This window comes from Esox lucius, chromosome 6, assembly GCF_011004845.1.
Source record: "Esox lucius isolate fEsoLuc1 chromosome 6, fEsoLuc1.pri, whole genome shotgun sequence".
NCBI classification, from domain to species: Eukaryota; Metazoa; Chordata; class Actinopteri; order Esociformes; family Esocidae; genus Esox; species Esox lucius.
The window spans coordinates 4,693,932-4,716,436 of record NC_047574.1 but is presented as its reverse complement, the minus strand read 5'-3'; the positions used below and the strand labels follow the sequence as shown (position 1 = coordinate 4,716,436).

General features: G+C 40.9%; 2 protein-coding genes across 3 annotated transcripts; both read right to left on the bottom strand.

Moving 5' to 3' along the window:
* Positions 1-331: 331 nt before the first annotated feature.
* On the bottom strand, positions 332-20,675 carry LOC105009108 (myosin heavy chain, fast skeletal muscle-like). 2 transcript variants are annotated; one of them, XM_013134104.4, is made up of 40 exons: positions 13,830-13,862; positions 13,472-13,697; positions 13,072-13,218; positions 12,744-12,900; positions 12,399-12,426; positions 12,105-12,213; positions 11,904-11,996; positions 11,697-11,757; positions 11,480-11,578; positions 11,123-11,226; positions 10,699-10,837; positions 10,380-10,498; positions 10,100-10,249; positions 9,834-10,004; positions 9,328-9,631; positions 9,151-9,215; positions 8,972-9,059; positions 8,442-8,559; positions 8,183-8,306; positions 7,716-7,852; positions 6,704-6,959; positions 6,337-6,579; positions 5,777-5,953; positions 5,540-5,685; positions 5,237-5,327; positions 4,532-4,921; positions 4,282-4,408; positions 3,975-4,093; positions 3,644-3,840; positions 3,347-3,530; positions 3,080-3,245; positions 2,845-2,969; positions 2,404-2,712; positions 2,025-2,228; positions 1,798-1,923; positions 1,496-1,666; positions 1,213-1,317; positions 1,024-1,119; positions 559-690; positions 332-448 (listed from the first exon to the last, which is right to left on the bottom strand). In XM_013134104.4, the coding sequence occupies exons 2-40, from the start codon at positions 13,685-13,687 to the stop codon at positions 428-430; spliced, it is 5,814 nt and encodes a 1,937-aa protein (XP_012989558.3). In that variant the 5' UTR covers positions 13,688-13,697; positions 13,830-13,862; the 3' UTR covers positions 332-427. The 2 variants fall into 2 exon arrangements, with proteins under 2 accessions (XP_012989558.3, XP_034148439.1); XM_034292548.1 differs by lacking the exons at positions 11,123-11,226; positions 11,480-11,578; positions 11,697-11,757; ... (5 more) ...; positions 13,472-13,697; positions 13,830-13,862 and adding an exon at positions 20,625-20,675.
* Positions 17,914-18,663, bottom strand: LOC117594587 (myosin heavy chain, fast skeletal muscle-like). Its single transcript, XM_034292818.1, has 3 exons — positions 18,474-18,663; positions 18,177-18,360; positions 17,914-18,051 (listed from the first exon to the last, which is right to left on the bottom strand). The coding sequence occupies exons 1-3, from the start codon at positions 18,560-18,562 to the stop codon at positions 17,914-17,916; spliced, it is 411 nt and encodes a 136-aa protein (XP_034148709.1). The 5' UTR covers positions 18,563-18,663.
* Positions 20,676-22,505: the final 1,830 nt, after the last annotated feature.

The following is a 22,505-nucleotide window of genomic DNA, read 5'->3' as shown; positions in this document are numbered from 1 at the left end:
TGGAATCTCTCCAGTCCACACACAGTCGCCAGCATCTCTTTATCTATCTGCGCATAGAGTTGCTCAGTCTCAGTCATCGCTCTAAGCAGAGGCAACTGGTACGCCTGCCTGTAGGAGTACAGCTCCCAAACCACTCTTCTTCTTATCCTCCTCAGTCCATGGGTGGGAATGAAAGAATCACCACCCCATAGTTTTACACAACCCTGTCTGTGTTAATGTCAAGTGTTTGAACGAGAATCTTTCTCTTACTTGGTTGGTTGGTGAGCTCCTTTCCTTTTTATGGTATGAAAAAGGTGTTTTTCAAGAAATAAATCAACAGACACAAAAGAAGTATGTGTAGGCCTACATCTTTTTATTCAATGCTTAGAATTTCTCCCTGAAAATTATATTTTATACAAATCAGGAAATAATAAAACATTGATCTTGTTTATTCAGCAACGTCTTTGACCTGTAAGAAGCACAAGAGAATGGATCAGAATTGTTTAATATTTCTCAGTGCTCTGCTTTGATTTTACATGACATATTATCCACTTTGAATTTCTTCTAGCAGTTCTGTACCTTTCCAGAATCCCGGGTCTTGGCTCTGAGCTTGTTGACCTGAGTCTCAGCGATGTCTGCACGTTCCTCAGCCTCCTCCAGCTCATTCTGCACCTTCCTGAACTTAGACATGTGCTGGTTGGACGCTTCCTCCTGCATGAGGAAAAGAGACAAAGAATGACATCACAATTCAAGTTGCAAAGCTTTATGTAGCAAAATATGCAAATTAACATATCATTTTCTAATTGCCAAGTCTTTTCTTATTTTTTATATACATAATTAGGGTAGCAATATTGTATTTTCCAGGGTGATGGCAAAATAATATAAAACCTTTTCATGTGGTTGGTGACACGCCAGCATAATTTATTCAGCACTTACACTACAAATTGAATCACTATTACAGCAACACACACTTATACTCTGAAGATTTGTCCCTATAAGAAAAAATAAATATATCTTTCATAATATGCTTTCATAGTGACTTACCGCTTCCTCAGCCTGTCTCTTGTAGGCCTTCACCTTCAACTGCAGTTTATCTACCAGGTCCTGAAGTCTGGCAACATTCTTCTTGTCCTCCTCAGTCTGTGTTAGAATATTAAAGAATCAGTGCTCCATGCTGTTTCACAAGCCTGTCTGTGTTAACGTTAAATGTGTTTAGATGGAACTCTCTCTTACCTGGTAGGTGAGCTCCTTAACTCTGCGCTCATATTTGCGGACTCCCTTGATGGCATCTACACCTCTTCTCTGTTCGGCCTCCACCTCAGTCTCAAGCTCACGCACCTTTGTGGAAGACATTGGCGTATTATTAGCTGGTGAAATTAGACATAACAAGTGGCTGTTCCTTTGTACTTTCCATTCTTTAGGAGGAAATATTAGCTGGCAATTCTTAGTACATTTATTATGTGATGAAACACACTTTCAGTAATATGTATTTAAATCCATTCTGCTCATAACTCACCCTGGACTCCAGTTTCTGGAGCTGCTTCTTGCCTCCCTTCATGGCCAGATTCTCAGCCTCATCCAGACGGTGCTGCAGGTCCTTGACTGTGACCTCCAGGTTCTTCTTCATCCTCTCCAGGTGAGAGCTGGTGTCCTGCTCCTTCTTCAGCTCCTCAGCCATCATGGCTGCCTGGAATGGTAGTTTGTTATATGTTCACCAAATTGCACTAATAATACTGCCCCTCTGAGTACTGCATGGTTAACCAGGCCAGCTAGAGTTGACCATTGGGGAAAAAACTAGTTAATGTAACTCAGACTCACATCAGTGATGGCTTTCTTAGCCTTCTCCTCTGCATTCCTGGCCTCCTGGACGATGTCGTCCACCTCTCCCTGAACCTGCACCAGGTCAGTCTCCAGCTTCTTCTTGCTGTTAAGAAGACTGGTGTTCTGGAAGAGGAGAAAATACCATTTGTTTTTCTCTAAATAAAGCACTTTAGATTTACAAGTATGTATGCATGAGTTTATTAGAAATGGGAATGGACCAGTACCTGGGAGTGCAACAGTCCAACTCGCTCACTGGCGTCTACCAGCTCAGTCTCAGCCACTTTGCGGCCTCTCTCTGTCTGCTCCAGAGCTACTCTCAGCTCATCAATTTCAGCCACCATCAGACCGTTTCTGCGCTCCACCATGGCCACCTGCTCCTTCATGTCCTCTGAGGCACGGACGGCGTCATCAAGGTGCAGTTGGGCATCCTAGGGTTCACAATGACAAGTTCTTCAGGACTTTTGGAAGTAAAGGTGATGGAATGAGTGAAAGACATTTTAATGCATCCACTTTATTACATTCCTCTGAACCAATATTTTCTACTGATTCAGAAACAGATCCCTCCACATGATTTCTTTCTATCTAATGTCCCTGTCCCTCTACCTTGAGCTGTCCCTGGACATTCCTCAGCTGTTTCTGGGCCTCAGCGGCCTGCCTGTTGGCATGGCTCAGCTGGATCTCCATCTCGTTCAGGTCTCCCTCCATCTTCTTCTTCACCCTCAGGGCATCGTTCCTGCTCCTGACCTCAGAGTCCAGGGTGCTCTGCATGGAGTCAAGCACCCTCTGGCTGTTCCTCTTGATCTGCTCCATCTCCTCATCCTTCTCTGCAATCTTCCTGTCCACCTCACCCTTGACCTGGTTCAGCTCCAACTGAACACGCAGAATCTTGGATTCCTCATGTTCCAGTGTGCCCTGGTCAAAGAGAAGCAATCAGGCTAATAATAACACAATACAATATGACTACTTTAATTAATAGAGAGCATTGGACTTCAGAAGGCCTTTGCGTTAATAACTCTGAGTTCTTTTCTCATGAAACGGCTGTACCTCAGCTTCTTCCAGAGCAGTCTGGATTTCAGACTTTTCAGTCTCCACAGTCTTTTTGGCTTTTTCCAGCTCATGAATGCTCTTGCCAGTCTCTCCAATCTGTTCAGTCAGGTCAGAGATCTCCTCTGCACAAAAAAAGTTAAATCATTAAAAAAAAATTATAATAATTTTTTCTTGGAAATGATTGTAGTACTTTTCAAACATTAAGCAAATTAAACTGATGTTAAATGCTCACGTTGGAGGTTCTTGTTCTCTCTCCTGAGAGTCTCCAGATGATCCAATGCCTCCTCATAGGAGTTCTTCATCTTGAAGAGTTCAGTGCTCATAGAACGTGCCTCCTTCTGAGCTCCTTCTAACTCAGCCTGGCCCTCCTCAAACTTTTGCTTCCACTCGGCCAGAACCTTGGGAAATTAATGGGATTTTTGCAGTGTTTTGCCGAGTTTTGCTATTGATTAAACTGTAAGAATATCTCTTTCTAGAGCAAGGTTTATTAAATCTTCACCTTGTCAAAGTTCCTCTGCTTCTTGTCAAGATTGGCGGCCATTGCGTTGGCTCTCTCCACATCAACCATGAGGTCCTCCACCTCTCCCTGTAGCCTCTGCTTGGTCTTCTCCAGGGAGGCGCACTTGGAGTTGGTGGCCTCGATACCCTCCTCAGCCTCCTGCAAACGCTGGGCCAGCTTCTTCCTGTTGGACGACAGTGGGTGGTTTTATGTAGAACGCTCATGTAACAGTTTCTCAGTGTCCACTACCATCCTGACATCCATGTTTGGCTTTTTTTTGTGTTAGGTGTGACTCACTTGGACTCCTCCAGCTCCTCTGTACGCTGGATGGCATCAGTTTCATACTTGGACCTCCACTGAGCCACCTCACTGTTGGCCTTGGACATGCCACGCTGCAGCTCTGCCTTGGCCTCCTGCTCCTCCTCAAACTGCTCCCTTAGGAGGTCACAGTCATGACGGGCAGACTGGACACTATGGGCCAGTGCATTTTTAGCCTGGTAGAGAATGATAGAAAGACAGATGAGAAATATCATATCTCAAATGAAGGAAATATTATCTCTAGGTAACATAGTCACTGTCTATATGAGTATGATTCTTAACTGTGGTTGGTCCATTTTAGGTTTCTTACCTTGACCTCCTCCTCAATGTGCCTCTTCAGCTCCTCAACCTGCTGGGTGAAGGCTTGTTTGCCTCTGGTCAGCTGAGACACAAGGGCTTCCTTCTCTTCCAGCTGGCGGCTAAACTCACCTGCAGATATAGAGGGGAAATCTGGTTAATGGGTATTGTTAACAATTTTATATGTATTTTAAAGTATCTTTCAGAAGGTGAAATTTAAAGTACAGAATATGAGGACTAGACACAACGCCCCAGCAAATGTTATTGTGAAGAGCTCAAGTTAACTATATTGGTTATTTGTTGTTCATTGTGGATGTTACCATTTTCTGTCAGGAGTCTGGCCCTCTGTCCACTAATGTCATTGACCTGGCGAACATTCTCATCATTCTTGGACTTGAGCTCACTCAGCTGGTCCTCAAGAGTGCGACACATCTTCTCCAGATTGCCCTGTTAGGGTATGTGTTCCATCATTACTTTAGGTACTTGTCAACTCCAATCAACTTCAGTTCAAATTAATGGTAAAATAGTTGACGCTTTTTATCATTGAGAGACCAAACCATATCTACTCACCTTTGCCTTGGCAACGGCCTCCATGTTGCTGGAGAGGTCATCAATCTCCATCTTGTACTCGCTCTTCTCCTTCTCCAGCTTCTGCTTGACGCGCTGCAGGTTGTCGATCTGCTCCCCGAGTTCAGCCACACTGTCGGCCTGCTTCTTGCGCAGAGCAGAGGCTGTGGCCTCGTGTTGCAGGGTGGACTCTTCAAGATCACGACGCATCTTCTGGAACTCAGCCTCGCGCTTCTTGTTCATCTCAATCTGAGCAGCAGTGGCGCCTCCAGCCTCTTCCAGTCTCTCGCTGATCTCCTCAAGTTCCCTGGAGAGATCGGCCCTCTGCTTCTCAACCTTTGCCCTGGCAGCGCGTTCAGCCTCTATTTCTTCCTCTAGTTCCTCAATACGGGCCTACAGCAGGAGGCCGGGGCAGGGGGAACAAAGTTAACACAGGAGAATCCCACAAAATAATATATAATAATATCCTTTAGATAAATATGTTAATACAAAACCAGTTTCATTATTATATTGAGTAGGCAGTTTCTCATGTAGCAACCAAAATCACAGAAGTAAGAAGCAACATTTTTACAATTTCAAAAAGAACCAGCAAGAATTTCAGTCTTCCAATCCAGTGATCTATCACCAGAAGCCATCTGGATCAATGCTTTTTAGGACATTATTAAGTGGTTTGTTTTCCTGTAGAGTAGCTTTCATCATGTACTGTACCTGGAGTTCCTTGATCTTCTTTTGCAGCTGAGCTCCAAGTGATTGCTCATCCTCAATCTTGCTGATGAGCTGGGAAGTCTCAAACTCCTTTCTAAGTAACACAATCACAGAATGTGTAGATTTTGTTTTAGTTTCATAGTGCATAGTTTTAGACCATCTACTGCTGAACCAAGTTCATAAAATCCATCACCCTGAAAGTAATATATTACCATAGGGGAAAATAGAAGCATTACAGGCATGGCTGTATGTTTAAAAAATAGGTATAGTAGCCAGGCACTAATTTAGTTATTTGTCAGTGTTTACTTCTTGATCTTCTCATCAGACTGCTGCTTGTCATTCTCCAAATCCATAATGGTCTCCTGGGCCAGTTTTAGATCTCCTTCCAGCTTTCTCTTGGATCTTTCAAGGTCCATACGGAGCTTCTTTTCTTGCTCCAGAGAACCCTCAAGCTACAAGATAAAAACACATTGTTCAAATTAAAACAACTGAAGATATCATACAATTAATTTAGTTAAAGTCAGGAAGTCCATCTCTTCTCACGTCGTCCACTTGCTGTTCCAGCTTGGTCTTGGCCTTGGTCAGAGTGTTCACTTTGTCCTCCTCTGCCTGCAGGTCATCCAGGGTCTGCTGGTGGGCCTCCTGGAGGGCTTTCTTCTCCTTCGTCAGCTTGGCTACACTCTCCTCCACAGAGGCCATCTCCTCTGTCAGGTTTTTGACCTGTCATTACAAATGATTTAGAAGGGGAATTTTTTTTTGAGTTTTTGCATTCTTATATAATAAAATATAATATATTGGCAGTATAGTGAAACAATAGTGTTTTAAAAAATGTCCTTGCTCATTCACATCATGTTTGACAAGAATCTGCCCCTCTGGAATGTTGTACATGAGCAGATTATTTTTTTATCGGTCTTTAACAAGCTTAAAAAAATACAAATTCAGGTAATTTACTGTCAGTTACTTTACAATCTAGTCTGGCTAGTTGCTGGACATTAGAACAAACTTTTTTTTTTTTTTTTGCACCCACAAAATGCCTTGAATTACATTTGTGTTTTGTGTTCATTAGTGTTTAAATTATGCTTTGATTAGATTATCTAAGAGACCTTGTTTTCAGTGGCATGCTTCTCCTTCTCCACTTTGGCCAGGGTGAGCTCCAGGTCATCAATGTCCTTCTTCAGCTCAGAACACTCGTCCTCCAGCTTCCTCTTCTTGGCAGTCAATTCAGCACTGATCTCCTCCTCATCCTCCAGCCTCTCGGTCGTCTCTTTGAGTTTGGCCTCCATCTGGATCTTGCTCTTGATAAGCCCCTCACACCTTTCCTCTGCATCGTTCAGATTCTCTGAGTCCTGTATTTAGAAAAACATAAAAGAGGCCTCACTTTGTGTATTAAAAACGGAGACGTAGCCAAATACAACACTGAGTGTGTGTATTCATTTGTGTGTACTTCTGAAAATGTTTTTGTTCACTTACAGATGCAACTTGGAGAGCCAGGTCATTCTTCTCCTGAACCATTGCCACCATCTTCTCCTCCAACTCCTTCTTTCTTGCCAGAGCCTTGGCCAGGTCCCCTTGCATCTTCTCGTAGTTCTCCTTCATGTTGGCCAGCTCTTTCTCAGACTCAGCGCTCTTCAGCAGGGGCTTGATCTTGAAGTACACCTTCATCCATGGCCAGTGTTTCACATTCATGAATGAGCGGATGTTGTATTGGATGGAGTAGATGGATTCTCTGGGTAACATAAATATAGAGTGGCTTGGTGAGGGACATGCTTGAATCTACACCCTGATATTCAAAGAACAACAAAATAGGACTCTGGACATATTTTGTATACAATGATAAATGGGTCTGGGAAACAGTATCCCACTGTCATGTCTGCAAATTGCAATAGATGCAGGACTGACAGATCTAACACGAGGGATTTAAAATTCTCAGGTCAGTCCTGTAGCTAAAATGGTTTATTTACAGGACTGACCTGTTTAACAAGAGGGTAACACTTTATTTTGACAGTCCCAAGTGTGCCTGTAAATGCTTTATAGATTGTTTACTGACTATCTGTAACATTTTAACTAACTATCTACTAAGCATAACCCTTATCTATAGTAAAACCCTAAACTTTTTTTATATCGTTAACCTTAACCTTTACCCTAAACATTATTCTAAACCTAACCTTAACCTTAGCCGGCAGTTGTTCATGAATTCATAGTTTGTTGAAGGTGATTTGAAGGTTTGTTGATAGTACAACTATAAACAGAACATCGACAGATAGAAATTGGGACGCTCAAAATAAAGTGTAATGGGCTAGTCCCTTAATGCAGCTTTAATAGACCTATAAAAATTCGAATTTCTCATTCTGAAAACTCCCATTTTATAAAATATAATTATAATGCATTATATTCAATGCCAGAAACTGGCATCACTCAGACACACAATGTTTTTGTGTAATTCCAGTGATTTAGAGAACATTTCAGACAGTCCATCCCTCACCTCCTCTCCATCATCTTGGTGAACTCTCTCCTCATGAGGAATCCACGGGCAAGAGACTGGAGCATGCGGACCAGAGAGGCCAGCTTCTCATCTCTCATCTCCTCCAGGACACCCAGAAGACCAGCTTTGAAGAACACCTGAGATACAGGTAAACAAGGTTAATTATGGAACTTCATTCTGATATTTAGATGGATCAAAACAGGTAAAAAACAGTAATACATTGATGTTAACAACATGAACATTTAAAACCATAGAATAGGTTCTTTACACAGTTTATTTCATTGTACAGATTTAGATAATTAAAGTGATATTGCATCAATACAAATCTAACAACAGTATATATACACTGATGTATGTTTTATCCATCCTTACATTAGTGAAATGAAAAACATGAAACAAATTGCAAAATAGATCAACTGGAGAGGAATTATACAACTGGTGTCTCTGGATAAAGATAGTTGATTAACCTTGGTGTGTCCAAACTTGTAATCCTCGTGATTCACATCAATAGACCCAAGCAGCTTCTCAGAAGCCTTCTTGTTGTCCATGAACTGGCCCTCAGGGATGACACTGGCATTCAGTACTTTGTACCTAAATGAGGAGAAATTGTAAACATCTAAACTGTATTCGGTTGGTTCTTTTGCGTGAATTAGAAACCACTTTTGAAAATGGATGAACCCATGGTGCAGACGTGGTGTGTAGGAATGCATTTGTGTGTGTTTGTACCTCTGCTTGAAGTCAGCGTAGATGATTCTGCTGGGGAAGCCCTTCCTGCAGATTCTGATGCCCTCCAGGACACCATTACACCTCAGCTGGTGGATAACCAGGAAGTTCTCCATCAAACCTGGAAACACAAACCAAGTCTCTTACTCTGCAAATCAAAGGAAGGATCTGTTCTTTATCTTAAATAGTTGTACTGATGGGAATGATATTAAATTTGTTTTTGAATCTTTTAGCTTGTAACCAGGGGAAGTATTATATTAGATTGAGACATAAACTCACAAAGAGTTTGGAGATTAAGCTAATTAAAGACCATGTTACTAATAAGATATTTATATATATTAATCTCTGGACAGCAATTCATGGTTTATTTCATACATACTATGGTGTTGGATAGAGAAGTGTGTTTTGCTGAAAGAGTAGTTGGTGAGATATTAACCCATACTGCAACAGTACACATGCAACAGAAATAACATTTTAGGACTCTGGTAAACTAGCCCATGATTAGATGTTATTTAACTAGACAGATCTAATACCTGGAGTCTTTGACTCATTGGGGATCAGGCAGCGTACAAAGTGAGGATGAGTGCTTCTCAAGTTGGTCATCAACTTGCCCAAGTTCTCCTGTTGGAGTAAAATGAAACCAATCTTTCAGAAATCATTCTTGATAATCCGTGAACCTCTGAAGAACAATGAAGACGTTTTAAAATCTCACCCTGAACTGGGAGGACACAGTCTGCATGGAACCACCCTTCTTCTTTCCTCCCTTCTTGTTGGGGTCTGATAAAATGGGGAAAAGGGGAATAAAGTTAATTTCATAGAGTGGAAAAATACAAAAAGTAACTTATGTTAATTAAACCTGGAATTAAAACTTTTAAAATTCTTGTCTTACCCTCAGGTGGGGCAGCAACATACAGGGTAGCCATGAGTTTGACTGATGACTTTCCGTACAGCAGAAGAACTGAGTCGTTCAGGGGGTCCTTGTTCTTGTCCAGCCAGCCAGTGATGTTGTAGTCCACAGTTCCGGCGTAATGTACCAGGGAGAAGTGGGCCTCTGCCTTGCCCTTTGCTGGCTTGGGTTTCTCAAATGCCTTGTTTTTGCCAAGATGCTGGTCGTAGAGCTTGTTCTTGAAGGAAGTATCTGAAGCCTTGGGGAACATGCACTCCTCTTCAAGGATGGAGAAGATACCCAATGGCTTTAGGAAAGAAGATGTATATGAAATTAATTACATTTGCATTTAAAATCACATTCAGAGTTTTAACTAAAATATAATTACAGGAGTATTCTCTTGTAGCAGCATGTAATAGAGTTCTCAGCAGCATATAAATAAAGCGATCATGTCCTACACAGCAATCCCATGTAGCTTAGCTATATTACATGCCTCACAGACTGCTTACCTTCTCAATCAGCTCAATACAGGCAGCCAAGTCCATGCCGAAGTCAATGAAGGCCCAGACAATTCCCTCCTTCTTGTACTCCTCTTGTTCCAGGACAAACATGGTGTGGTTGAAAAACTGTTGCAGTTTCTCGTTGGTGAAGTTGATGCACAGCTGTTCCATGCTGTTGTACTGTTGAATGAAAATCAAAACAGGTCATCATCATAATACGAGACTGTAATCCTTCAGAATTACAACTAACTGGCTTCTCCTGGTCTCATACTCACATCAAAGATCTCAAATCCAGCAATATCCAGCACACCAATATAGAACTGTCTTGGGTTCTTGGTGTCCAACATCTCATTGATACGCACGACCATCCACAAGAACATCCTCTCATAGATGGATTTGGCCAGGGCTGAAACTGAGTTGTTAACCTGAAATCATAATACCTCAGATAAATACATTAAATTGATCGTGTCTAGTGATAAGCTCTTCGGAAAAACAACAGTTTATTCCATTTTTATTGCTTTGTTATTTTCATACAAGCAAAGCACTTTTCCTTACCTGAGGCACAGTCTGTCCTTTAGTTACATACTCATTGCCGACCTTCACTCTGGGGTAGCAGAGAGCCTTCAACATCTCAGATGAGTTCAGGCCCAACAGGTAGGCGATTTTATCAGCCACTGGAGAGAAAACCAAGAACAACAGATTCAGGCTCACTAAAGGATTTTTTAAAAGTCACACACACAAATTGGGCCTCATTTGAAAAGTTTGAATGTTTGGCTTGACTTTTCTGTGTGCCTCTCTCGTGTTTAGTTTCAGTGTTTGGGTCTGTTAACGGATCTTGTATTTTAGTTGTTGTACATCCATGAGTGGAACTCACCCTCTGTGCCATCTGGCTCGGCCTGCTCCTCACGCTGCTTCTGCTTGAATTTCAAGTTGCCATGGTGCAAAACAGCTCCTGTCAGCTTGTAGATGGACATCTTCTCGTCATTAGTGAAGCCCAGAATTGTAATGGCATCCTGGGTTTAGAGAGGAAGGGATGGAATGAACAGTAGTTTGCATAGTTAAAATAAACTACAGATCGGTGCTCACATGGCAGAACTTGGAAGGAAACATTTAAAAGGTTTTTCTGTCACACATGATTACAAATGGCGAACACTAGTAGATGACATCAGGAAAAGAGTGATAAACAAAACAAAACAATCAAAATACCATTGTGCCACCTAGTTGGTATTGCATTGTTCTTTCAGTTGGTATGTTTCCTACCATCCTAATCCAATACTTTTTTATTTTGTTTGACTTACATCGGTGGCATCCAGCTCTTCATTGTCGTTGATGCTGGCCACAGTGATCTGACCCTGACTGCACATGGGGAAGTCATAGGGGTTGGTGGTGATGAGGGACATTTCTGTGTAGACAACAGAGAACAGCATTTCAGTTAAAACTCTTAAACCGCTTGACTTTCCTCCTCTCCTCAATATATGGATTAATGGATAAATGCAGTAAATACTCCTGAACTAGAGTATCACAGTGCAAACTTGATAAAGACCTGCCCTGTCTCGATGCCTTGTAACCTTGGATGAAGTCATTGTAATAGTTTTATAATAGTGTTCCACACATGGGGTGGGAATCATTTTCCCTGAACTTCTACTTTACCGTACCAACAATCTCAGGTTTGTGGTTGGTCATCATCTGGAAGAAGATGTGGTAGCCTCTCTCATCGGGCAGCTGGAAGGACACTCTGGACTTCTCCAGCAGGTCTGAGAGTAGAAAGACAGACAGAGAGTTACACAGACCATATAACCCATTTGATGTGTTTGAATTCTACATTTAGAAAATGTAGAAAAAACCTTTGAGAAACAATCCAAACCAACTCACAGGTCTCAATGTCAGCTTTAGCCAGTTTGCTTCCTTGAAAGTGAATCCTGATGAATTTACCCTGTAGAGGAACATGGGGGTTAGAAATAGTTCAACACAATGAGTATAAAATGGATACACCCCTTTACATATTACAGTTTGTTCCTATGAAATACATGTGTTTAATATAAGGTATCTTCCACAGTTGTCCTGCAGCTTCAAACTTACAAAGCGAGAGGAGTTGTCATTCCTCACTGTCTTGGCATTACCATAAGCCTCCAGCAGAGGGTTAGCAGCAATGATCTGATCCTCAAGAGACCCCTGATCGAGACAATAACATATTACTCAGAAAATGGCAAAGTGGAAAACTGATTTTTGAAATTGTTTGAGCAGCCTGCTGAATATAAATGTTTTAATGTCACAACATACCTGCATTTTGGTAGGGTCTACTTCCTTCTTGACTCCAGACACTGCGATGGTGGCAAAGTACTGGATGACACGTTTCGTGTTCACAGTCTTTCCTGCACCAGATTCTCCACTGGTTCATGACAGAGAAAGATGAGTTTTAATTGCATATTTTATTTGTCAGAATTGCTAAAAATAAAAGCATTGAAAAATAAAAACTTCATCTAAAATTCATCAACAAACCTTCCCACACAGTGACTCATTATTATGTGTACAATCAAAACACTTTCTTAAATTTGATTTTTGTAAAGAACTTACGTAATCAGGACTGACTGGTTCTCCTGGTCTGTAACCCAAAAACATATTGCTCAACATACTCAATCAACATTATGGCTATATTATTGCATTCAAATCATCAACATGAATAACAATTTTCCAAAACTTTCCTAAAATCTGACAGCAGTGTTCTAATCTAGTCAAGAAAACCGTAGATACCTCTATAAAGCTTATTTTAACTTTAGATTTTTTGTTTAGTCGATCCTCAGGGTTATGTGAAAGAATAATTACGATTCACTATTGCTCATGGGGATATAAACATTAAGCTTTAATCCTCTCTTCATGTAAAGTACATGCATTTTTCAATCCGTCCATAAGAGCTCATACCAATCTGCATGAACTGGAAGGCGTTATCGGAGACGGAGAAGATGTGGGGAGGAGCCTCCATCCTCTTCTTCCCTCTGTAGGCGTTGACAACCTCCATGTCGTACACTGGGAGCCACTTGTAGGGGTTCACCGTGGCACAGAAGAGCCCCGAATAGGTCTGGATAAAAGGATTACACAGTAGGGTGTCAGTTAAATCAGGCTGACTTTCACCTGGATTTATGACAGGATGTGGTGGATGTCCTTTGTTAAACTTATGTGGTTCTGCTGATCTTTTAATGTGTAGTACTGAATGTTTGTGTTTGTGTGTATGTTTAAGTTGGCTTCTTACGTAGATCATCCATGCTGCATAGCGCTCTTTGAGGTTATACAGGACAGAGGCTTCATTCAGGTAGGTCATCATGGCCATGTCCTCAATCTTGTCGTACTTCGGGGGGTTCATCTGGTAGACATCTGCCTCTTTGAACTCTACTCCTTCCTGAAACAGAAAGATTACTTGTTGATTAAATTAGACATGATTGACCTCTTGTTGTTCAATGAAAGGTTCAATCTTTCAGTTCACTCACTGATACATGCATGTTGCTTTTTCACTAGTCAGTATAAAAAAATACCATGACATTTATTAGAAATGTAGTATTATTCAGATTTTTTCATATTTAGTTGATCTTTTTGTTTGCCCAAGACTTTTCAAATAATTACACAAACATTCATCATTTTCCAACCAGTCTTACCGTCTTAGTGCCGTCTGGATGGGATACTGTCACAACACACTTTCCTTCAGATCTGGCCGTGACCAAACCCTTGAGGTACAGCTCCTTGACATCTGACACATAGCAGGCGTTCTTAGAGTCGAAGGGCGCAGTTTGTGCCTCCATCCTCTCCTTCTCAGGCTTACGGAGGTATATGGCAGCCTTGCCGTAGATCTGCATCTCCGCGTCCGTACTCATGGTGACGGAGCTGTAGGGAACAGATCAAAAAACAGACATTATTTTTTTTCGTTGTGCTTCTTCTGCAGTCAGTAGAGTTAGATGAGCGGTGTTTCTTAAATATTCATAATCTTTTATGTGAAGACTGAAAACCATGACTCACCTTCTTTTCCCCCTTCTACAGATGAATTTTTACTTCTTGGAAGACCTTGAGAAACAATTTTGTGTTGTAAATATGGCTTCTTAACTATAACATAATTTAGTCCCCAATGGCCTATAAATCATAAAAGTCGGTCATTATGTCCATGTCCAATTCAACTTCAGGTACAACTATAACTGTCATTTTCCACTTTTAATGACATGGTCAATAATTATAATCACCAACTCAAAACCCAGTTAAATTCTAGACCACTGCCTTAATTGGAAGGAGCACCACTTCTGCCCTAAATGTAAATCTACGCACAATATACAACACATTCACAATTGTTCATAATAGTCAGAATTTTCAATAGTTAAAGCGGTAAAAAATAAACAAAATAAAACCATTTTACATTTTGAATTTATGAGACTTATTGTAACATACTGCAAAATCTTACAAGGTCAATGTACAAACAAATTCAGAACTCAGATACAGAAGTCAAGTACTGAAAATGCACTCAAAAGATAGAGAGTCTTACCACAGAGGAAGAACGGATGCTGCTTATGGACTCTGGGGCTCAGCCTGCTTATATCTGATTTGAAGTGCCAACCAAGCACAAGTTAATTATGGACCCACTCTGGTAAAGGAATTGGATCGGATGAGAGACCTCCTTATTTTTTGTGTCTGTGTAGCACCACAAACAATCAAAACATAATATAAGTAATGTAAAATCCACAGTCTATTTACATTAATTGCGTCTCTGAATTTTATTTCACTATATATATGTAAATGAGAGATATAATAAAAAATAAAAAAGATCTCTGAAGTCAACCTCTTTAGCAGCTAAGCTGGTAAAGAATTAATACAAAATACACAATAAAAAATGAATAGTTTAAATATATTTTCACAAACAACATTTGCATTTTATTCACAGATTTTTTTCTCTAAATGACAGCTCTAGCTACTTGTGAAGGAGCCTCTATCAATACAGACTTTGGGGTAAATTACATGCTTTTAAGTTCAAGTGTTTTAAGTTCATTCCTACGCTGGTTTGATTAAATGGATGTTCAAAATGGTATGAACTTACAGCAATGTATTGTGAAGAAAACATATTTATCTGTCATGCAAGCTCTGATTAAAATGGTTAACAGCCATGTTAAGCACATTTTTATCTTCCCAAAATGGAATGTACCCTGTTTGTTTCAGTTTAGTACAAGTGGCACCATTGGGGGGTGCTGCTGGATGCTCTAGCAAAGCAGTTGACTCATTTCTTGGACTGTGGATTGGTTTTCAATTAATTTGAACCATTCAGCAATCTTGCTGAAATATGACGTGATCTTGCATGTGATGGATGTGTTTATCTGTGGCCCTCTTGGCAAAAGTGACCCTCTGAATATGCTTTGGTGTTAGATGTGTACTTGGCTGTGTGTTTGTTTGTGTGTGTGTAAATGTGTGTGTGTGTGTGTGTTTGTGTGTACAAGTGTTGGAAGAAGTTCAAAAAATCTATTACTGGGACCCAATGTCAGAAATGTGAAGACCTATTAAGGTCAAAGTAATGTGTTGGCCTTTATCGGATCTCCATGTGGTTCACAGAATTACTTGAGGTCTGTATTACCCTCATCAGCTGTCAGAGGAGAGCTCAATTAAGTATTATATTTACCTAGAGTAACAATAATTCTAGAGGGTAATGTATTTACAGAATGTACAGTAAAAATGGCAAAATAACAAGAAGTAGTTATTGTCATTATCCCTGTTAGTGCTATGTTCCAAAACTAAAAGTCAGAAATATGAGCAACCTAAAGTCTGTTTTTTCTGTGCACTGATGATTTGAAGGGTGCGTCAAATACTAGTGTTTTATCAGAGTGGTAAGTTCCGGTAATACAACTGTCACAAACATTTTTGAAAGCTGCAACCCTGTGAGCTAATGATGAGACAGCAGGAAACCAAGGCTACAAGACGGCGCAGTACATTTTTGTCTGCGACTTTTACCTGCTTTGTGACATCAGTATTTGTCAAGGGACATTCAGACATTCACAGATTTTTCTTGTATCCAAAAGGATACCTCAGCATGTGATTCAGACAGACCCTGGTCACACGTCACAGAAACTAATGCAATATTAAAAAAAAACAGGACCGAGACATGGCAGGCTGAGCCTAGTCCCCGAGCACAGGACTGTAGGAGCGTAAAACTATGCACTAAGATTAGGGGGTCTCGAGACACTTTGAACCCATCCAAAGATAACCCCTAACAGGACTAACCAGACAGGAAAGGACCTCTCTTTATTTTGCTCGCCCAGTCCCTTCTGCTGAGAAGCATCCCCAATGCATGATGCTACCCCCACCGTGGGGATGGTATTAGCGACGTAATGAGTGTTGTCTTGTTTTTCGGCAGATGTATTGCTTAGTATTCAGGCCTATATGTTAAGTAAGGAAGTGAGTAGCCATTCCTCAAGAAAGCCCACCTTGAATCCTGTTTGAAGTATGCCAATAAAACACTTTGTACTATATCTTATCTAACACTGCACATCACCCAACATATTTACATTATGGGCAGGGTGCTAATCATCAGGGATGGAGTCACTTATTAATTTTACTTTCCAAGATGGAGTCTAAAATACATGTCCCTGAGGAAAACTTGCTGTCCTCTGCTGGGACAGAGGTTCCACTTTCAGACAGTAAATGATCCGAAGCACAAAGTCAAATTTGTGGTGGAGTGGCTAAGGAATATTCATGTGAATCTCTTTGAAGGGCCCAGACATAGCCACGGCCAAAATACAATCTGAAATGTTTGGCATGATTTGAAGACAGGAAATATTAAAACGTTAATATTGTTTATTCAGCAGCTTCTTTGCCCTGTAAAAAAAGAAAAATAATTATTAGTATCTATTTTAAATTGTATAAAACCAACTTATTTCAAATTATTACAATCATTTTGTGACGTGATAGTATTCTAATGTGAGCCAAGTGTACTGTAAGTTCTGTACCTTTCTAGAATCCCGGGTCTTGGCTCTGAGCTTGTTGACCTGAGTTTCAGCGATGTCGTCACGTTCCTCGGCCTCCTCCAGCTCTTTCTGCACCTTCCTGAACTTTGACATGTGCTGGTTGGACGCTTCCTCCTGCATGAGGAAAAGAGACAAAGAATGACATCACAATTCAAGTTGTAAAGTTGCATGTAGCAAAATACACAAATCAACATATTATTGGAACGATGTAGCATTTTCTAATTGCCAAGTATTTTCTTAATTTGTATATACCTAATTAGGGTACCAATGTACATGTTGTATTTTCCAGGTGACGGCAAAATAAAATACACCCTCCTCTTCATGAGGTTGCTAACATGCAGGCATAGAAGGCACAGTATGCCTATGCATAAATAATTCAGCAGTTACTTCCACTATAACCTGAATCACTGTTGCAGCAACACACACTTCTACTCCATGGACATGAAGAGTTGTCTATCTAGGGGACAAATATCTTTCATAATATGCTTTCACAGTGACTTACCGCTTCCTCAGCCTGCGTCTTGTAGGCCTTCACCTTCAACTGCAGTTTATCTACCAGGTCCTGAAGTCTGGTGACATTCTTCTTGTCCTCCTCAGTCTGTGTTAGAATATTAAAGAATCAGTGCTCCATGCTGTTTCACAAGCCTGTCTGTGTTAACGTTAAATGTGTTTAGATGGAACTCTCTCTTACCTGGTAGGTGAGCTCCTTAACTCTGCGCTCATATTTGCGGACTCCCTTGATGGCGTCTACACCTCTTCTCTGTTCGGCCTCCACCTCAGTCTCAAGCTCACGCACCTTTGTGGAAGAAATTGTCATAGTTTGAGCTGGTGAAGACTGACATGATCAAATTATTCAATGAGGCTCAATTGTCTGTTTCTATGTATAGTACTTCAACCATTTCTCTCTGCCTCATCCAGACGGTGCTGCAAGTCCTTGACTGTGACCTCCAGGTTCTTCTTCAGCCTCTCCAGGTGTGAGCTGGTGTCCTGCTCTTTCTTCAGCTCCTCAGCCATCATGGCTGCCTGGAATGGTAATCCTTGTTGTAGTTATTCAGCTCAGCTATCATTGGCCATTGCAGGAAAAAAATACATGTAGTTTGTGAAATTCAAGGACTCGTGTCAGTGATGGCCTGCTTAGCCTTCTCCTCTGCATTCTCGGCCTCCTGGACGATGTCGTCCTCCTCTACCTGAACCTGCGCAAGGTCAGTCTCCAGCTTCTTCTTGCTTTTAAGAAGGCTGGTGTTCTGGAAGAGGAAAGAAAACAAGGTTACAAGTCACAGGGCATAGAAGGAAAAATTACTACGGTTATAATTGAATATAAGTATAAACAGGAAATATATCTATAGAGAAAGATGTATTCAATCTTCACCTTGTCGAAGTTCCTCTGCTTCTTGTCAAGATTGGCGGCCATTGCGTTGGCTCTCTCCATATCAACCATGACGTCCTCCACCTCTCCCTGCAGTCTCTGCTTGGTCTTCTCCAGGGAGGCGCACTTGGAGTTGGTGGCCTCGATACCCTCCTCAACCTCCTGCAAACGCTGGGCCAGCTTCTTCCTGTTGGAGGACAGTGGGTGGTTTTATGTAGAACGCTCATATAACAGTGTCTCAGAGTCCACTACCATCCTGAACATCCATGTTTGACTTTTTTGCTGTTAGGTTTGACTCACTTGGACTCCTCCAGCTCCTCTGTTCGCTGGATGGCATCAGTTTCATACTTGGACCTCCACTGAGCCACCTCACTTTTGGCCTTGGACATTCCACGCTGCAGCTCTGTCTTGGCCTCCTGCTCCTCCTCAAACTGCTCCCTCAGGAGTTCACAGTCATGGCGGGCAGACTGGACACCATGGGCCAGTGCATTTTGGGCAATCAGCAGTTAAAACAATATTCAGTTGTATGTCACTTTTGTTTAAATATAAGTTATATATATAAATATATATATATGCAGGCGGGATTAATATACAGCTACAGATGAAGCAGGATACTGGTCATTTGTGAACTGTACATTTTATGCTTACCCTCAGGTGGGGCAGCAACATACAGGGTAGCCATGAGTTTGACTGATGACTTTCTGTACAGCAGAATAACTGAGTCGTTCAGAGGGTCCTTGTTCTTGTCCAGCCAGCCAGTGATGTTGTAGTCCACAGTGCCGGCGTAATGTACCAGGGAGAAGTGGGCCACTGCCTTGCCCTTTGCTGGCTTCGGCTTCTCAAAAGCCTTGTTTTTGCAAAGATGCTGGTCGTACAGCTTGTTCTTGAAGGAAGTATCTGGAGCCTTGGGGAACATGCACTCTTCTTCAAGGATGGAGAAGATGCCCAATGGCTTTTGGAAAGGAAATGTATATGAAATTAATGATATTTACGTTTAAGATGACATTCAAAGTTTTAACTAATATAATATTATATTATAGTATACCATTTTAGTAGCATGTAATAGAGTTTTCAACAATCAGATACATAAAGTGATCATGTCCTACACAGCACTCCCATGTATCTTAGCTGTATTACATTTCTCACAGACATCATATCTTCTCAATAAGCTCAATACAGGCAGCCAAGTCCATGCCGAAGTCAATGAAGGCCCAGACGATTCCCTCCTTTTTGTACTCCTCTTGTTCCAGGACAAACATGGTGTGGTTGAAAAACTGTTGCAGTTTCTAATTGGTGAAGTTGATGCACAGCTGTTCCATGCTGTTGTACTGTTGAATGAAAATCAAAACAGGTCATCATCATAATACGAGACTGTAATCCTTCAAAATTACAACTAACTGGCTTCTCCTGGTCTCATACTCACATCAAAGATCTCAAATCCAGAAATATCCAGCACACCAATATAGAACTTTCTTGGGTTCTTTGTGTCCAACATCTCATTGATACGCACGACCATCCACAAGAACATCCTCTCATAGATGGACTTGGCCAGGGCTGAAACTGAGTTGTTAACCTAAAATCATAATACCTCAGATAAATACACTGCACTGATCGTGTCTAGTGATAAGGTTTACTCCTTTTTAATTGCTATGTTATTTTCATAAAAGCAAATCACTTCTCCTTACCTTAGGAGAAGTGATTTTAGTCACATACTCATTGCCGAACTTCACTCTGGGGTAGCAGAGAGCCTTCAACATCTCAGCTGAGTTCAGGCCCAACAGGTAACCGATTTTATCATCCACTGGAAAGAAAACCAAGAACAACTGACTCAGACTCACTAGATGATTTATTTTTGTCATAAATTTTAAGTCATAAATACATTTGCCTTCATTTGAAATAATTGCAGCAAGTTTGAAATTAATTTCCAAAATGAATGTTCGGCTTCACTTTCATGTGACCCTGTCTGAAATTTTCTATTTCAGTGTTTGGGTCTGTTAACGAATCTTGTATATTAGTATTTTAGATGGACAACTTCTCGTCATTATTGAAGCCCAGAATTGTAATGACATCCTGGGTTTAGGATTGAAGCACAGCAGTGATGAACTGAACTGACTAGTTTGCTCTGTTACACTACAGATCTGTGCTCCCTGCAGATAAACTGGGATGGATAGTTGCACATGATTATGTTTGGGGAACACTACTAAATAGCATCAGGAAAATAATGATATACTGTTCTGCCAGGCTCTTTGTGGGGCGGTCTTGTGGATGTCTGTATTCAGTGGCAATGTGTTTTAAAGCCAAGAGTGAAATTAGTTACATGGCTATTGAGCAAAGGCATTGAGCATCAAACAAAAAAGCTAAGTTGCCACCAATTTGGCATTGCATGCTTTTTTCACTGGGAATGGTGTTCCTACCATCCAAAACCAGACTTTATTCATTTGTTTGACTTACATCTGTGGCATCCAGCTCTTCCTTGTCGTTGATGCTGGCCACAGTGATCTGACCCTGACTGCACATGGGGAAGTCAAAGGGGTTGGTGGTGATGAGGCACATTTTTGTGGACATCAGAGAACAACAGACTTTTCAGTTAAAACTGGATACGTGTGACATACTGTAAATACCATCTACAGAGCGGACAGAGACTCCTGAACTAGAGTATCGCAGTGCAAACTTGATAAAGACCTGCCCTGTCTCTATGCCTTGTAACCTTGGATGAGCTCATTGTAATAGTTTTATAATAGTGTTCCACACATGGGGTGGGAATCATTTTCCCTGAACTTCTACTTTACCGTACCAACAATCTCAGGTTTGTGGTTGGTCATCATCTGGAAGAAGATGTGGTAGCCTCTCTCATCGGGCAGCTGGAAGGACACTCTGGACTTCTCCAGCAGGTCTGAGAGAGAAAGAGAGTGACACATTGTAGGAAAACAATCAAAACCGACTAAACTGGTCTCAATTTTGTTTTCCAGTAACAAGATGTAGTGAATAATTGTAATTAATCAACCCTTAGAACAGATGTATGGATGTATGGATGGTGGTGTTTCAGCCTGCTTATATCTGATTGAATGCCAACCAAGCAAAAAGGTCATTTGTGGATCACTCTGATGAAAGAAGGGGAATGGAGGAGGCACCCAAACACTTTCCTATGCCTTCCTAACACCACAAACCTCCTGGAAAGTCACATTCCCTTCACTTTTTAATGCCAACTTTACTTCCAAATTAATATTCAGTAAATGTATGCAAAGGAGAGATGCAATTTCAAGTACGGAGGACATTATCAAAACTGAACTGAATTGAAATATAAATGTTATAACCAATGCCGCATAAGCAATGCGAGTTACATGTTATTGGCATTGCTTTTAATTACAGCTAATAAAACATAGCGTGTATTACGTGTAGTCATCGATCTACTCAATGAGCTATTGAAAATGGTGGAGTTTGTTGAAGAGAAGTAGATACGTTTATTTGATACAGAATACTAATACAGTTGCTGCTAAAATGTTCCTCAAAATAGTTTAACCCTTAATTAATCCATTTAGCACCTTAGCAGGTGTACAAAATTCAGACATTCATGGAGAGATGTATTTGCATTCGAATTTTATGTAAATTAATCACTTACATACAAAAGCTTTTCTTTCTTATTCATTGTTTCTTTCTTATTGCTCTAGCGACTTAAAAATAGAAACTTTAAATAACATGCCACTGAGACAATCTTTTTTTAAAGTCAGGTATTTTGCATTCTTCAACGTTGTTTAAATGTAGTTTGAGTTTAAATGAGGTTTACTGTTAGATTAACGTTCAAATAGTTTAAACTTTACAAAAATCTACCGGGAACAACAGTTATCACTGTCTGCCAGGTAGAGTGTTGGATCAAGTGAGCTATCAAACAATGATGTTCAGAACATTCTTTCCCACTGAATGTACTCTGATTGCTTCCTATGTACTCTCCACTGGCACAATAAGAAAACAAGCACTACAGCAGGGCAACAAGCACTACAGCAAGGCAACAAGCACTACAGCAAGGCAACAAGCACTAATGGGGGAGGAAGCTGGATTAAATAGCTGAATAACAGACTTGGCAGACCAGCTGGAAGGAGCTTATTCAGATCATTTAACTTGGCGTGTTTGTCAGTGAAGAGAACATTCATGCCATGCTGCAAATTAGCTTCTGGCACTCAATTCGTTTTTACTGTGCAACGATATGGTATGATATCGGCGCGTTCTTGTATGCGATGGATTTGTTTCCCTGAAGTGCAAACTTTCTTTTGGCAGAAGTGACCCCCTGCAAATGTGTGTGTGTTTGTGTTTTGGCGCGGGGTATTATAACAAATC

Bases quoted from the DNA above. Each gene is read 5' to 3' on its own strand.
- LOC105009108 (XM_013134104.4), bottom strand. From the start codon at position 13,687: ATGAGTACGGACGCGGAGATGCAGATCTACGGCAAGGCTGCCATATAC. The intron at 10,838-11,122 runs GTAAGTCAAACA...CTCTAAACCCAG, and splicing joins AAGAGCTGGATGCCACCGAT to GATGCCATTACAATTCTGGG. The intron at 1,120-1,212 runs GTAAGAGAGAGT...ATTCTAACACAG, and splicing joins TTAAGGAGCTCACCTACCAG to ACTGAGGAGGACAAGAAGAA.
- LOC117594587 (XM_034292818.1), bottom strand. From the start codon at position 18,562: ATGTCCAAGGCCAAAAGTGAGGTGGCTCAGTGGAGGTCCAAGTATGAA. The intron at 18,361-18,473 runs GTGAGTCAAACC...GTCCTCCAACAG, and splicing joins GAGGAGCTGGAGGAGTCCAA to GAAGAAGCTGGCCCAGCGTT. The intron at 18,052-18,176 runs GTGAAGATTGAA...TTCCTCTTCCAG, and splicing joins AGCAGAGGAACTTCGACAAG to AACACCAGCCTTCTTAAAAG.